The following is a 17195-nucleotide window of genomic DNA, read 5'->3' as shown; positions in this document are numbered from 1 at the left end:
CAATCATATCATTAAAATCACTAAGGCATGTGGGCTAAGTGTTTGATTAGCTGTAACTCTCATTTCTGAAATGGCCACCTGTAATAAAAACTTACACTGGTTTGTGTGAGCAGATGAAAATGATCCACCTCATCTATTTTTGAAATTAGGGTACTGACAATATAGTTCTCTATGCTGTCCTTTGATTGTTAAAGCAAAGAAATATTGAATATCAGAGGGTCAATCAAAAATAAGATTTCCTTTTTTTAAAAATACATTTATTTTATTTATTTATTTTTGGCTGCATTGGATCTTCATTGCTGCACGTGGACTTTCTCTAGTTGCACCGAGTGGGACTACTCTTTGATGCGGTGCGTGGGCTTCTCATTGCGGTGGTTTCTCTTGTTGTGGAGCACGGGCTCTAGGCTTGCGGGCTTCTCTGGTTGTGGCACGTGGGCTCAGTAGTTGTGGTGCATGGGCTTAGTTGCTCCGCAGGATGTGGGATCTTCCTGGTCCAGGGCTTGAACCCGTGTCCCCTGCATTGGCAGGCAGATTCTTAACCACTGTGCCACCAGGGAAGCCCAAGGTTTCCTTTTTGTAAGTGGAACTTGACTGGTTTTGTCTGGAATTTGGTTTGTTGTGTGGAAAAGTTGTGAAATAAAATCTGTATTTGTCGGGTAAATGAATGTCTTTTCATCGCTCAAATTTTGATAGTTTTGTTTCACTATTTTGACCAAGGCTTGCTAGTTTAGCTGGGTACTATATATATAATGGCTAACATTTATCGAGTACTTGTTACATGCCAAGTACTGTTCTAAGTTCCTTATTCAGGATTATAGGGTTCAATTTTTTGTTTTCCTAAAGAAGAAGTTTAACTTAGAAAAAAAATCCAAATTCCTTACCACAGTCCTTGCCTCCTTCATTTTCTAGCATATCATTCTCTCCCTGCTCACCCTGCTCCAGCCCCACTCGCTTGCTTTTGGTACATTAACTACACCAAACTCCTTGCTTCCCGGACCTTCTTTTCCTTTAGATTTCAGCTCACACGTGTCCTACTCAAAGAGGTCTCCTCTCACCATCCTGTCTATTAATGTCTGTTCTAACACCTGGCTATTTCCTTTATAACACGTACACTTTGTTATTTTGTTTGCCGATTTCTTATCTATAGACTTATCTCCAGTAGACTGTGAACTCCGCAAAGATAGGACCATGTGTGTTGTATTCACCCCTGCACACCCAGTGCCTAGCAGAGAACTGGGCAAATATTTGTTGAATAAGTTGATAAATGAATGAACAAGGTCTGTTTCCAAATCTCATTGACCTCCTTTCTTTCCTCTGCTCTCCCATTTGACAAGTAAAGGTGGCCTTTCCAAGGCTTGATGTCACAAAGTCTCTACTCACGATTAGGGAATCACTCCTTTTCCCAGGAAGTAGGGAACAGATTTCTTTTTGTTCATTCAACAAATATTATTGAACCTCTATGGCTAGGCAGGCGGTGAATAGAAATAAATAGGTTATAGTTCTCCTGAGTAGCTCAAAACAAATGGAGAGAGAAAGAGGAAATCTGTGTGTCTATGGATGTGTTTGGAAACACAAACCCACACTCAGTGCGTAAGAGAGGTGTGCAAGCCAGCAGCCACCTACATGGTAGACTTAAGAATCACTGCCTAAAATATCTCCCCCAATGACTTGTCCTCATGCTTAAAATTCCATAAAGAGAGTGCATTCTGTAGAATGTGATAGACAAGTGATTTGTTAGCACAGTAACTCCTAGATTCTGATGCAGTGTTAATCACAAAATAAAAATACAAATCTTGCACAATCATGAATAGGTGCCCAGAACTGTATGTTACTTGTCAATCTTATGATCCTCTTGGCCTGGGTACACACGGTCTTTGTGTTACTGGGCTTTGACCACTTGGAATTTGTAAACCAAATCCTAAACGAGGTTTTCCACTTATCAGTCAAAACATTCAACATTTTTCTTCCTTATTAAGAATGGTATTAAAAGAATTTATGAGAGAGAAAATAAAATCTGATTTTCAAGTTGTCAAAAGACATGATGATATAACGCAATCACTTTAGCCAGGAAAACAAAATGGCCAGCATAAACTATTACAGGAACTCCCACAGCTGTGAACAGCTGTAGTTCCTGAAAGGCAACACCTTTCTTTATCATCTCTTCCATCTGGTTTGTTTTTTCCTTACTTTTAATTCTGCATGCATTCTAGCATACAAATAATCACTCTTTGGGGTCCATATGAGCAATAGTAGGCATGTGTCCACAGGTTTATTTTATTCAGTCTCCTTGGTAGAGAAAGCAAGAATTTTACAGTAAAATAAGAGTCTTTTAGACTTAATACATTCTTTTCTCCCAATTTATTTGCGTCATGGGTTTTATTTGATTGCATAGCTATGATCTCCAGTCTGGTGACCTTCAGTGGAAGGATTTTGAGGCAGTAAGAGGTTGACTTCTCCCGGGGGTGGGGGGAAGGAAAGAAACAGTCTTTTCCCACTTCTTGTTTTCACCTGCTTTGATAACTTTTTTTTTTTTTGACATGAAAGGGGTGACCTGTAACCATTTTTGCTTTAACTTGCAAAGGCTAAGGTATGCCATTTGCATGGTGATCATTATTTATTTATATTTTCATTAATGGATGAGGAAGTAATACTCTTCTAAAGCCGAGTAGAACCACGTAGCCATGGTTTCCAACTGCACAAGCATCACTTAGGTGAACAGCTCTTTTGAAGTGGTTTTGTTGGCAATTAAATGCAGTTACAGCCCTGACATGAAACTAAGGATTTATACACCTGCTTTGAATGCTTAAAATCTGTGCCAGCAAGGGGGATCTAGAAGTAGAGGGGTACTTTACAGGGCTGGCTACAGGATCCGTTTAGATAATAGCAATAATAACTAAGAGCAGCTAGTTATTGAGAGCTTACTACAAGCCAGCCACTTTCCTAGTGTCTTTAATACATTATCTCATTTAATCCTCAGAGCCACCTTCCTGGGAGCCATTGCTATCGGAGGCTTCATAAATATTTTGGGCTTGCAGTGCCCTGAAGAAAAACTGTAAGCACTGAATTTCCCTGACAAACCCAGCCCGACCCTGACCCTCTTCCCTGTGATTAGATGCCCCTGGGAACCAGGACCAAGGCACATGCAAGGTGGATTAGGCTGAGCCCACCTGTACACTCTCATGCCCCTTACTTTTCTTTTTCCTTTTTAACTTTTATTTATTTTTAAAAATTATTTATTTATTTATTTTTGGCTGTTTTGGGTCTTCGTTGCTGCGCACTGGCTTTCTCTAGTTGCAGCTAGCGGGGCTACTCTTCGTTGCGGTGTGTGGGCTTCTCATTGCTGTGGCTTCTCTTGTTGCGGAGCACAGGCTCTAGGCATGCAGGCTTCAGTAGTTGTGGCTCGCAGGCTCTAGAGCGCAGGTTCAGTAGTTGTGGCACATGGGCTTAGCTGCTCCGTGGCATGTGGGATCTTCCCGGACCAGGGCTCAAACCCGTGTCCCCTGCCTAGGCAGGCAGATTCTTAACCACTGCACCACCAGGGAAGTCCCTTTACTTATTTTTTAAATTATAAAAGTAATGCCTGTTTGCTCTAACAAATTCAACAAAATTATGTAGAGTTAGAAGAAAAATCTCCCTGTCTCTTCCTAATTCCTTGTTCCCCTTCCCCCATGATCACAGTTAACAGTTGGGGCCATCTTACACACTTTTTAATGGAGTTTTTAACATATATAATAAAAAAAAATAACATGTATGGGATCAACACTTCATGCTTCTCCCTTAATCTTTTTTATGTCAGAGTGTGTATTTTAGTCTACATAACAGGGGCCTAGTAGTCTATGGTATAAATAAATCACAACTTATTTACAATGATGTATATTCTTTATAACATAATTTGATAATTATTTATAATTTACTAATTTATAATTATTTACGATAATCTGTCCCCTTATTGATAGGCATTTTAGTGTTTTTATTCTTACTCTAATACAAGCATCCTCATTCAGGTATTTCTATATGTTCATTTAATGTGTCTATAGGACAGATTCCTACAAGTGAGACTACTGGACCAAAGAGGACACATTTAAAATTTTGATAGTGAAATTGTCTCTTGGAAGATTGTACCAGTTTATATTCCTATCAAGGGTAGATGGGAAAGTTCATTTCCCCATAAACCCACTAACACTAGATGTTGTCCCAGGGTTCTTTTCTTTTTGTGCACCTGATTGGGAAAAATACATCTTTAAAAATTTTGCATTTCTCAAATTCAGTAATAGTAAACTTGGTTTCATATGCTTATTGGCTGCTTATAAGTCTTCTGTGAATTATTCCCTTCTCCTGTCCAAGTTCTCTCCTCTCTGCCTTTCATCATTTATCTTCACTCCCAGGATCCTAGGCCTCCCTTTCCTCCCTAACTTCAATAGAAGGAAACAATATAGAGAGCAAGGGAAGGGGATCTGATGAGAGAAAGCAAGTGTTAGAGACTAAAAGTATTCCCAGTGGGAGTGTTTGCATTTTAACAGAGCCTGCCCAAAGAGGGCAATGCTTACCTCCAAAGACTATATTGCTAACGATGCCATTTCAGGGTTCAACAGGAAAAATATTTTCAAGTGAGACGATCTTCCTGGAACCCTCAAATTATGAGTCCATGCTTTCTCTGTCTATCACAATGGGCCTTTCTCCTGTTAGTGGTTAAAGGCAACTGCTTGGGACTTAGTATCACAAAGCCCTTGATGAAGTATTCACACTTCTACATATTAATCTAAGAAACTAATCAGAAATGCAGGTAAAAACTTATGTACATGATGTATCATATCATTGCTTATTGGATCAGAAATTGGAAACTATTTAAAATGTCCAACAACAGAGAATAGCTTAAAAACAACTTGATAGATCCATCTGATGAAATAATATGCAGCATTTTTAGGTGATGCTGGAAGAATTACACTGAAATTATTTTAGTTTTATATTAAATATATATGCAAAAACCCAGTAAATATGTCAAACCCCAGTAAGGAATTATTTTTGGGTGATGGAAACATGGCTTTTGGGCATATTTCAACTTTGAGAGTGAACAAACATTAGTATTATGATCAGAAAAACTATCTTTAAATGCAGATAGTAGAATGTTAAAAAAAAGTATTTTGTGGTATTATTTCCACAAAATTATTCCTTTTTAACCTAGAAATCTTTGAGAAAAAAATGCAAATCCTGACCCTGCCAAGGTTCAGTTTTCAGTAAGTGATTCATGCTCAAGGAACTCTGCCACCACACCCATCCTATCCCTGGGTGCTCAGAGTAAAAGGGACGTCCTTGCTTCCCAATCAGCTAACTTCCCAACATCCCACACCAACACCAGAGTCACACTTGTAGACCTTAGGGGCTCTTTCTCCCGAAGCTCCGCTGCTTCCTTATCTCTTAGCCTCACTCTTAACTCACATTCATTCTTGCCTGTTTTCTTCCAAGCATCTTCTAAGTTAAATTCCTTTACCTCACTTTTTTATTTTTTTATTATGAATTACTCTGTTGCTCCATTTGCTTTAGGAAGCTTTATATTAAATGCACATGTATAAATACATAAATTGTGATTGATTATAGGATGTGTAATTATTTCTATAATTTATTTTAAAGCTAGGCACCAGATTTGGTCAGACTCTTTGGTCAGACCATTTGAACTGCTTTCGATACGGTGTTTTTTTGCTAAGAAAAATATTGCATCTCCCAGCCCCATGTTTCATCTGTAAAGCCCTATTGTTATTTTCCAGCAGCCTCTTAGAGAGCTGACATCAAGAATTGTGATGAACCTTTTATCTCAGTCTAAGACTTTATCACTTTCAGAGATGCTTACTGCACTGATACATATTATTCATTCATTCATTCATTCATTCAGAAATAATTTATTGAGAATCTAGTATATGCTGGTCACTGTGCTAAATGCTGGGGAATTATGGATTGAAAATACACCTTTGCTGAATGTGCAAAAACTTACAGTCTGGAAAGAGAAGTAAACAATTCCGTAAGTAAATGCCATACTGGCATTAGGTGCCCCAACAGGCAGAGTATAAGGAAACAGAGAGCCCAAAGGAGGGACTGATCTGGGGAGACTGCCAGAGGGACACTTGAGCTAAGTCTTAAAAGAGGTATATAGTGATGGTTGTATAACTCTAAATTGCATTGTACACCTAAATGGGGGCAGGGTGAACTTCATAGTATATAAATTAGATCTCAAAAAAGCAGTTAAAGAAAAAAAGGTATAGAACTGGTTCAAATGTACAAGAAGGGGAAAAACATCCTGGGTAGAGAGAAGAGTGTGGGCAAATGCAGGGGGATGTGAAACAGCTCAACAAGTTAGGGGGACTGCCACTCCTCAAGTGTGGCTAGATGGTAGGGTAGATGTTGGTGGTTCCACCTCCAAAGGCCTTTAAGCAATATAATCACAGGAGCAACTGGATCTTCATGTAATGCATGAATTCAGAGTCTCCATGACATTCTGGGCACCTTCTGATTTTTTTTGACAGAAGGCCCCTTCCTCTGAAAACTCTAAGGTGGAGAAGAAGCACGTAAAGAAGGAAAACCCCAGATGCCCAAGAATTTGGATAACAAACAAGTTTTCTAGAAGTTATTTGCATCGTCTCCCTGCCTCTCGGCAAGTTTCACTTAACACTACCCTGGAGAGGAATCTGTTTTAGACTTACAGTTTCCTAGAGAAGCAGGTTCCAAGCGGAACGAACGGGCTTTGGGCCAAGATAAAGCATTATTCTAAAGCCCCTTGCAAATCCAATCACGTGCGGAAGGCCCCATAGGAAGCAAAATGTCCTCCCTGCCTTCTGACCTGTCTGTGCTGGTCTAACCCTGCAAGACATTGACGTGAGATTCCCGTTTACTCAGTTACCCAGCCCAGAATGTCCAGAGGAGGTAAAGCTCACTTACATGGTACCAGGTGATCGGGGCCTCCAGGACAATAGTAGTGATAGTTCCACTGAGCCTGTGGGGAAGAGCTGGGAGGCAGCATCTGTGCACATGCTGGATATCTCTGAGGTTCAAACTGATGGAACTCCCTGGATCTGAGAGGCCTGGGGAGGTCCTGGGGGTAACACACGGAGGTGAGGGGCAGGGGCCTTTCCAGCTGCCTGATGCCCAGGACGTCCTGGGGCTGTGAATCATATCCCGTGTCTATCGTACACAGGTCTGGGGCTGCTCGGTTCCTGTGGGTCCGGGCCCGTGGTACCATCTCTTGGCTACTGCCCGGGGGGTCTGCTGAGGCATTAGGTAAACTTTGGTCTGATTTGTCTGAGTCATGGCCAGGGTCAGGAGAAGCTGCTGAAAGCCGAGATCCCAGCCATTGATTACGTTTTTCCATAAGTGAAAACTGATGTTCCGGGGGGAGGGCTCCAGCCACAGACTCAGCCTCAGGCTCGCTGGCTGCAGAGCAGCCCAAGGGAAAATCTTTGCCCGGGTCTGGGTGTCTCCTCCAGAAGCTGTCTTCACTCTCTGCCAGGACTTTAGTGCGCAGGCAGGTGACCTGCTGGGACACAGGCTGCTGGTGATTTGAAAGCTTCAGGGTTGGGTGAGCGTGAGAAAAGTCTCCTGAGGAAGAGTGAGGGGTTTGAGGTGCAGATAAGCTGTTGGGTACCATGTTCCTTGTATTTAGAGCAGGTAGTTCGGATTCTTCTTCCAGGGAATATTCTGAGAGCGGTTTCAGCAACTGACTTGGGTATGGTTCTGATTCATCAACCTCCACAGGAATGCTTCGGCTCATCCTAGTTTCTGGAACGAGAGAAAACATGCCACAGCCTCAGAAGTCAGATCATTTCTTGGAGTCCCCCGCCTTATGACCTTAAGGGACCTCATTCAAGATGTGGTTTAAATTAACAGTAGAGTGACACCAATGCGCTGGCAGAGCCCTGATCACGTAAAATTGTTCACTTATCCTCCAGGCAAAGGCACTAAGGCTTATTAAGATATTTTTATCTGGAAGGCGATTCAAAGAATGTGACTGGACCATTATGTGGTAGAAGTCATACACCAGCAAGGGAAAGACATGGATGAAAATCAACAGCCAAGTTTTGAGGAAGGAGAAGTAATCAGCATGTGGGTTGTTTCATGTGTATTTGGAATCCATGATGAAAGAAATCTCAGTAACGAATGTGGAATGATCTCTAAAATATACTGTTAAGTGATTAAAAAAAAGCAAGGTGCAGACCAATGTGTATACGATGCTGCTATTTTGTGTGAAAAAATAAAGAGAGGGGAATGTGTGTGTGTGTGTGAGCACAACTGCTTGCACACATATAAAACGTGTATGGAGGACACACAAGACATTGGTGCATTGGGTGCCTTTGAGAATGGAGCTAAGCTGAGGGAGACGGGGGAGGGGGAAAGTTTTTACCTTCTGAAGTTTTAAACTTTTGCCCCCTGTGACTATTGCCCAATTTAAAAAAAAGATTTTTAAAGCCTGAGTTTAAAAAGCACTGGAAAAAAGGTCATAGTGACATTTTCCACTTACAACTATAGGTTATTTGGAGGGCTTAATTCCCTCTTGCACAATGCCTGCATGACCATCTGGTCTGTGATGTAGTAGCTGCACGGACAAGGCTCGCTAAACTAGCCTTTAGCCCACAGAGCAGTTAGCCCACAGTCCAGGTAATATTGGCTTTACCTATAAAAATAGAACTCTCAATCAACATAACAGAATGAGAAAGAAAATTCGCCTCCCCTTATCAGAAGATTGGTTGAGATGATGTCCCAGGATGCTTAGGCTCCAGGGGAAGGAAGGAGGCAGGTCACGGAAAAAGATGTCACAGGGTGATGACGGGAGGCCTGCAGAAGTCTCCGGAGCAGGGATAGTGGGAGTGAGGAAGTGAAAAGAAAAAATCCTGGCTGTCTGTTCCGTGCAGGCCTCGTACATAGCATACCTCAAGTGCCATACAGGGAGAAAGGGTGGTGCTGGGGGTGGTGGATTTTTAAATTCCTATTTTATCCATGTAGAATTTCAAACACAAACACTCACTGAGGGCTTACTGTGCCCAAAGGCACGATGCCCATCAGTTATTGTGCTAAGACAAGTTGGAAAATTATGAATTCCCCTTCTCTTGTGCCCGGTACCCAACCCAATGGCAACAAGACAGCACGCATTTTAAAAGGCTGCCCCAAAGAGCAGAAATGGGATCAGTAGTTTCCCACCAAATTTATCTTCCCGGCCTGTAGAAAGAGACCTCAATCTGCCCTGCACTCGCTGCCAAATGAATGCCCTCTAACACTTCTCTGACTCTCACTTGGTATCAGACTTACCCATCTGCTGCAAACAACCTTTGTACCATTTTCTGGCACAACAGAGAATTCCCTCAGGCTCCAAGTCCCTGCCAGCCCTCCCTCCTTGCCTTGGTGTCCCCTGCCCCGGGCTGGCTCTTTTCTAGGCTGCTGTCTAGGCTGGGTGTGCTTCCTGCCCCTTGACTCTGCAGAGGATAGACCTCATCACCTAAATTGCTTAGACCCCGTAAAAACACACAAATTTCAACTGATTTCAGTTGATGAGACCTACCCAAAACACACATATTTCAAATACTGAGTATTTTAAAATGTTCACCATTGTTTTCCTTTCTTTCTTACAATTTTTCTACAGCTATGAAATTGGATATGCCATACAACATGCTCTTCAGCTGGTCAGGAAACAGAAGTATTTTCCGAAGGGCTGGCTGAGTGTTGCGTAATCTCCTGCAAGCATCTGTGGGCCCACAGCTGAAAGGGGGGGGGTGTCGGGGGGGGGATGTCGGGGTAAGAGGGTCAGCCAGCAAGCCAGCCCGCAAGAGAACTAAATGCTGTCAGCTATTTCTTGGTATGCAATTCATTTTCATTTTCTACACTTCAGGTACAATTGTTTATATTCTCCCTGGGTCTTCAAATGTGAATACCTTAGAAGTGCTTCCCTAAAAAAATTAAATTTAAAAAGTTGCAAATTCTCTTCTAGCTGAGGAACCTTCAAGGACTTGGAGGAAGCTAATAAAAAGGGTGACAAATGGGGTCATCTCTGGAGCGCGGTCACTGCCTGGGAATCTGAGGTCCATCCTAGGGTGGGAATTCTAGAGTTGAAACTGGTAATGAACAGATGGTTCCTCGGATGATAGTGAATAAACCTGGTATGGCAATAAACAACCTTTCAGGAAAGCTATGGGATTAGTAATCTTTAAAAAACAAAATGAACTCTGATGTTTTAAATTTGTCATTACAAATATTCAAACAGCAAATGATTACTGAACCTTACTATGTGTCCGGCTCTATGCTGTGTACCCCCTCTTCTGAGGCATAAGCTCAGTTAAAATTTTTTTACAAATGGTAATACCTACAAGTGACACAAAACTCAAAAGGTACAAGAGGGTATATTGTGAAAGGTAAACAAAATTATTTCTAAAGTCATAAAACATTATTCCTACCTTCAAGTTGCTTGTGATCCAGCTAAAGGAAGACAACTAATACAGGAAATCAAAGGCCCTACCTCAGGGCCTTTGCACTTCCTGTGCCTTCTTCTTGGAACACTCTTCCCCTACATATCTGCATGGCTTGATTCCTTTCTTTTTTAGGTGTTTACTCAGCTCTCGCTTTCTCAGTGAGGGCTCCCTGGTCACCCTCTAAAATTTTTACATGCTCCTTGCACTCTCTGTCTCCCTTCCCTGCTTTATCATTCTCTCTAGCAGTTATCACCACTGTATATACTATAAAACATATGTTATAAATACAAATATCTAGTACATTCCTTGTTTATTGTCTCCCCCCTTCCCCAGAATGTAAATTTCATGAGGGCGTGATTTTTGACTCTTCTGTTCACAGCTGTATTCCCAGCATCTAGAACTATACCTGGTACATAGTAGGTGCTCAACAAATATTTGTTGAATGAATGAATGAATGATTGATGCCTGTTTCAGAGAGGAGACAGATCCATGTAGCTGGAAGGATCCCGGACAGTGAGGATGTCAGGCTCATGAAAGGTGGCAGGGAGGATTTCAGAGTTCTTGAAATTATACCCTTCCCTCTTCCTCTCTTTCTCTCAAATATGTATTAAGTTCCCCTAAGTGTCAGGCCCCGAGGCGGGCCTGGGCCGTGCCTGAAGAGGTCCCACCCACCCACAGCAGGGTTGACCTGAACCCTCGCTGGCAGAATAACAGTGAGTCCACCAGCCAGCGTGCTGGGACATCTGCTCTTCTGCTCCAGACAGGAAGGCGGCTGGTCTCCTCTTGCATCCTCAGAGCCTCTCGAAGAACAGCAGAGGGTGGGGCAGGCCTGCAGTCACCACGAGGGCCCCTCCAGCCCTAGACCCCGGCCAGAACTGACAGAAAAACCCTGCCACCCTCCTGAGGGTGTCACAGAGAAAAACTACACGCCGACACCACATCAGAAGGCCTTGGGCAGATCAGTGGGTTGGGTCGGAAATGACAGTTTTACTTTTTGGTCTTTAATGTCAATATTGTAAAAAATAAATAATGCACATTGAAAAAAATTAACTCAGTATCTCATTGCTCCTAACCATTTCTAATTTCCCTGTTTTATTCCAGACCCTTCTCTATATGATGTCCAGGCGGTTGTAACCCTGGCACAGCCTGTGCTCCCATCCTTAACAGCGGGTGGCAATTGGTTTTAAGTGGAAAAGCCCTGTTTTCTAGCCATGACCTAGAGGAGAAGTCTATGACCCCTGAGGGGGACAGAAGACCTGCCAGCCAGGCCCTGGTGAGCCCCAGGGCTGGCGGTGCTCTAGACAGTCTCAGCTTATCAGCATGATGCTGAGCTTGGAAGCCGGAAGCCAGGGAGAGGCTGGAGCAGACAGCCATGTCTAGCTCATTGCTTCAAGCCCCTGGGGGAAGGGAGAGGCTGGCTGGCCAGGGACCCCAGGAGAGTTTCTGTTTCAGAAGCGCTTTCTGAGGCTCACAATACAGATGTCCAGGCCTCACACCTAGAGATTCTGAGGCGGGGCCAGGGCTCCCTTTTTCTTCTGTTTTAAGTCCCACAGGTAAATAGGTTCTCTCATATTTTGCCAAGGGGAGTGTAATCTGTACAATTTGGCCATAACTATCAGAATTTTAAAATCTTATGTCCTTTGACCTAGTAATTTCATTTCCAAGAATTTCCTCTACAGAGATATGCACGTATTATGTAAAATGAAGAGGCTATGAGGATAGGCAATGCAGCAATGTTTGTAACAGCAAAGACTACAAACAACCCACGCGTCCAAAAAGGTTCTGCTTTTTAAAACTATGGTCCAGCCTTACAATGAACACTCTGCATCTTTTTGAAAAGACTGAGGAAGGGCTGTGTGAACTGATGTGGAACCATCTCCAAGATTTACTGTGAAGTTAAAAAAGGAAAGAGCAGAACAGTGTGTAGAGTACACTACCCTCTGTACGATCTGAGATTGTATATGCCCACACCGTCACGTCCGAAAGCTGCAACAGAGGATGCCTCTGGGAAGGGAACTGGGTGACTGGGAACAGGGGCAGGAGAGGGACTTGCTTTTCAGAGCATTTTTTACCTTTTAAGTTTTGTACCAAGTGCCTGTATATCTACTTAAAAGATAAAAAAAGGAAAAGGAGAAGCTCCACCAGTGATTCTGATGTTCACAAAGATTAAGAACCAATGTGAGAGAGGCACTGCTGAGACCACCCAGGAGAGAGTGAACCGTCCCATAAAAATACAAAAGACCAGGGCTTCCCTGGTGGCGCAGTGGTTGAGAGTCTGCCTGCCAATGCAGGGGACACGGGTTCGGGCCCTGGTCTGGGAAGATCCCGCATGCCGCGGAGCAACTAGGCCCTTGAGCCACAATTACTGAGCCTGCGCGTCTGGAGCTTGTGCTCCGCAACAAGGGAGGCCGCAATAGTGAGAGGCCCGCGCACCGAGATGAAGAGTGGCCCCCACTTGCCGCAACTAGAGAAAGCCCTCGCACAGAAACAAAGACCCAACACAGCCATAAATAAATTAAAAACAAACAAACAAACAAACAAACTCAGTGGATCTCAAAAAAAAAAAAAAATACAAAAGACCGTTCAGCAGATGGTGGGGACATTTGTCCGCGGTGGGAGTGGGTGGGATTGGGGTGGGACTGGGGTGGCACAAGCTAGGAATGGAGGGCTAGTCCCAGGGCCACACAACCAGGTGAAACCGTGGTGTATGTGAGCCTGGTTCTTACTCTGATCTGACCCAAGAGACAGCAGTTTTCCTTCTCTGGAATCTCACTGCCCTTTGGACGGTGAGCTGTGATTCCAGCTCTTAGATTCTGACCAGCATCTTTCTCCAAATCCCTCTGTCAGTTTTTCTGTCCCAGCCTCTCTCGCTTCCTTTCTGCCCCCTACCCTTCCTGCGTAGCCTGGTTTTGCAGATAAGACCTTATCCAGACATCAGCAGCTTTGACATCCCCTGTGACAATGCTCCCTGGTGTCCCATTCACAGAATTTCCCATTCATTCTCTCTTTCTCTCTCTTTTGCTGCCTCCAAGTCTTTGCTCATGTCTGTTCCCAGCAACCTTTCTCTCCTCCAGCACATTCTGCCTTCAATTATTAGTTTCTCGAAACAGAGCCTACCAGTCTTCGCAGCACTACCTTTCTTATCTCATGGTTCATCCAAAAGCTTCTTTTCCTCCCATCATGCCCGCCTCGCTTTCTGCAGGTCTCTTAGACCCCAGCCTGGTGTGCATAGGACACAAGTCTCTCTCAGGGCACATATTCACAGATATGATGTCCACGTTCACAGTTAACTGTGGCTTCTACCATCCAGACGGGCTTACCCTGAATCAATACATATTTCTAGGATGTGGAAAATATGCAGGACTTAAATGCACAGGCTCTAGATTCAAGCTCCCCATGATTAAATTCTTTCTCTGCTAGCTGCACGATTAGATGTGTGACCTTGAGAAAATTACTTAACTTCTCTGGGCCTCATTTTTCTCATCTGTAAAGTGGGGAAAATAACAGCATTTGCCCCATAGGAGGGTATTGTGAGAGTAAAAGAAGAAGGTGTAAATAAAGTGCTGGCTGTAGGGCCTGGCCCATATTAAGCTCTCCAAAAACAATGGCTATTTTGTTATTTTTACAACAACAAGTGATTTGGCTTTAGAACTGTTTTCTAGACAATGTTCACTTGTTTTATACCTGGACGCTAAACCTATTATATGAACCTAATGTATGGAGACCATATCTTTTTAACCAACATGTGTATTTCTGGCAGATTTGATATACATCATCTCATCTGGTCCTTAAAACAGCTGGGTCACAGGCGGGGTATGTGGTTTCACTTCACCATTCCTATTGCACAGAGCCTTGGGCACATTAAGTAGCTTTTCCAAAGTCACCGCCAATTCTAGCCTATAGATCTCCTACCTCTTTCCATTAAACCACATAGATCAGGCACTGGCAAACCTTTTCTGTAAAGAACCAGATAGTAGAAAATAGTTCACATTTGTGGACCACATACCGTCTCTGTCTCATACTCTGCTTTTCAGTTAGTTTGTTCTTAAACAACCCTTTAAAAATATAAATTCTTAGCAATAGGCAGGTACAGAAACAGACCATAGGCCACCTTTGGCTCGAGTTGTAGTTTATCAAGCTCTGACATAGATTATGCTGATAAGTCAATATAAACTTAATGAAATGGATATACTTAAGAAACCTTACCCTTTGTTAACAATAATTGTTAATATTTGTTAAATGTTTACTATGTGTCAAATACTGTTCCAAGTGTTTTACATGTATTAACTTATCCTCTCAGCCACCCTATTTGTAGGTACTGTTGTCAGCCCCATTTTTGGAATGGGGAAACTGAACACAGGGAGGGTAAGTAACTTTCGCAACATCACAGGGCTAGTAAGTAGCCGAGCTAGGGTTCAAATCCAAGCAGTTCAGCACCAGAGCCTGGGCACTGAACCCACTTGATTCTCGGCTAGGAGCACTGACTTGTACAGCAATGTGGGGCGAGGGGAGAAAGGGACTGGCAGGAGCTGAGTAAACCCTAGACGCTCCTGGAATAGATAGGTTTCAGAACCATTCACCCTGAAGCTAAGGAGGCGTGGATACATGCCACCTGTGTTTTATGAAGAATGGCCAGGCTGGAAACCTGTGGTGGCTCTCCTTCATGCCACTACAATAGAGGATATGGATGAGACTGCAGAGGCATCTTGATTTGAGAAAAGCACTTGATTGGATCTCATTAAATTTTAATCATAAACTGAATTCAAAGTAAATTGAAAACTTGTTGACAGAGCACAAACAAAGGGTGACGATAAATGGCGATGCATCTAGAGAGGGGATATCTTCCAGGGGACGCCTCGGAGGCAAGGATGGATGGGATTTAATGAAGGTGTTATGTCCCTGGAAGAAGACAAATAGCAGAGCAAGAAACAGAGGAAGGGCAGGAGTGAGCAGCCTGAGTAATTAATAAACCACATTACCAGCTCCTAAATGATCAAAGCTTGCTGTTACAAACTGCTTGGATTTTTTTTAAAAAGCATTCTTTGGGTCAACAATAGGGTTGAAGGGTCCTAGAGACACACAGCATGAATATTTCAGGTGGACATATTAATAAATATATAAATTTACAGCTAGGAAGATCCTCAGATGCAATTTGGACCAGATCCTTGCAGCCACAGATTCTCAAGGTCTCACTTCATTCTCCAGAGAGTAATTTTTTTTCAGAACTGTCCCAAAATTTCGGATTTTAAAAAGATCTTTAAACTCATTAATGTTCTTTGTTTACTGCCCCAACGCATGCAAACTCTCCCAACATCGGTTTGCTTAGTGGAAGTTGGTTTTGAGTGAACCGTGTGGCTCAGGTTCAAATTCCAGTGAAGAAATATTTCCAAGTTTACTTGCAGAATTTCCCAGACAGAGAAGTTCTTCCATTTGGTTTGCCAGAGGATTGGAAGCAGTGGTGAGCCCTGGAGACAAGGGAACATTTACTGGCCCTTGTTCATACCCTGCACAGTACGGCTCACAGCAGGCTGAAGGCGGTGCAGCGTGACCTGACCTGATGTGCAGAAGTTCGCTCTGCAACTCCTCTGAGCTGCTGAACTCAATGCCGGGGCTAATGGGAAAGGACTGACTCCACCACGCTGGAAGCTGGTAAAAACCGTTTAGAGAACAACCTCAAACCAGCCCATGGGTTCTCTTGTTTGTTTGTTTTGTTTCAGATAAGGTTTCTCTAAACACACGTTCGTGATTCTTAATTCAGTCCAGACCCCAGAGTGAGGAAAAGAAGGGGCAGAAAGGAAAAAATCGGCAGAGGGAGGAGAAGGAATAGGAAGAAAGGAAGAAAGGAAAATGGAAGAGAAGCAAGGAGTGTGGGAAACCTTGAAGGAAAAGTTTAAAAAACTTGTCCTTTATTGGTGGAGGAGAGAGGCTTGCTTAAACTGTGATTTTTACATATTGCTTAAACTGTGATTTTTACGTATTACAGTTGGAAGGGAAGGGAAAGAATGAATGCAGGCAAAAGGCAAGAGTGTTAGAGGTAAGCTGCTGAGCTGGGAGGAGTCTGGGCAGACAGCACAGAGGAGGAGGAAGGGAAATCGGAGTTGGGAGGGAGACCTGGGGACCCCGCCTGGGAGAGGAAGAAGGAAAAACACTGGAACCATGAGTGCAGGAAAACAGTGAGGTGGGGAAGAGCCAAGTTTCCATCATCGCTCAGGGAGCTGCCCAGACCCCAGCCAGCCTGCGTCTTCAGGATGAAGGAAGGGGGTCAAGCAGGCTGGGGGCTCCAGTCAGTCCTGAATAGCTTGATCTCAGCTGCTTTATCAGAGAAGCACGCCAAACTGGCTCAGCTCTGCGAATCACGAGGGGATGAAAGCCCACCTCCCTCCCTCAGCCAATTTACAACTTCTGGTCCCCAGGAAGGTCTGTGTACACATCTATACACATGCACACACACACACACACACACACGCACACACAGGCACAGAGTGAGCTTAACACTCAGGCATCGAAGCACATGTGGGCGAGTAGGAGGCCTGCTGGGCAAGAGACGCAAAGAATGGCAAAGAATGTCAAATGTCGGAGGGAGAAGGACAGCCTGGGCTTCAGGAACTAAAAATATCTCGGTGACAATGCACTAGGAAGAAACAGGAGAGGCCCAGGGGGAGAGCTTCTTGATTCTAATCCTCAGATGCTTTCTCACGGAAGGCCTGCAGGGTTGTTTTGATAAGGAACTGTGATCAAACATTAGGGGTCATT

General features: G+C 43.5%; 1 protein-coding gene across 3 annotated transcripts in view; it reads right to left on the bottom strand.

Annotated features, from left to right (window-relative positions):
* Positions 1 to 17195, bottom strand: part of TRAF3IP2 (TRAF3 interacting protein 2) — a 41110-nt gene that overhangs the window by 21033 nt on the left and 2882 nt on the right. For 2 of the 3 annotated variants that reach the window (XM_007190712.2, XM_007190711.3), the window contains exon 2: positions 6928 to 7764. In XM_007190712.2, coding sequence (XP_007190774.1) covers positions 6928 to 7756 — 829 coding nt within the window. In that variant the 5' untranslated portion in view covers positions 7757 to 7764. Of the gene's footprint in view, positions 1 to 6927; positions 7765 to 17195 lie in introns of those variants that run through there. The other variant, XM_057527902.1, reaches the window with a different exon arrangement.

The sequence above is a fragment of the Balaenoptera acutorostrata genome, chromosome 14 (assembly GCF_949987535.1).
Source record: "Balaenoptera acutorostrata chromosome 14, mBalAcu1.1, whole genome shotgun sequence".
Lineage (NCBI taxonomy): Eukaryota > Metazoa > Chordata > Mammalia > Artiodactyla > Balaenopteridae > Balaenoptera > Balaenoptera acutorostrata.
The sequence above is the reverse complement of the archived record's forward strand: the minus strand, read 5'-3'. Positions and strand labels throughout refer to the sequence as shown.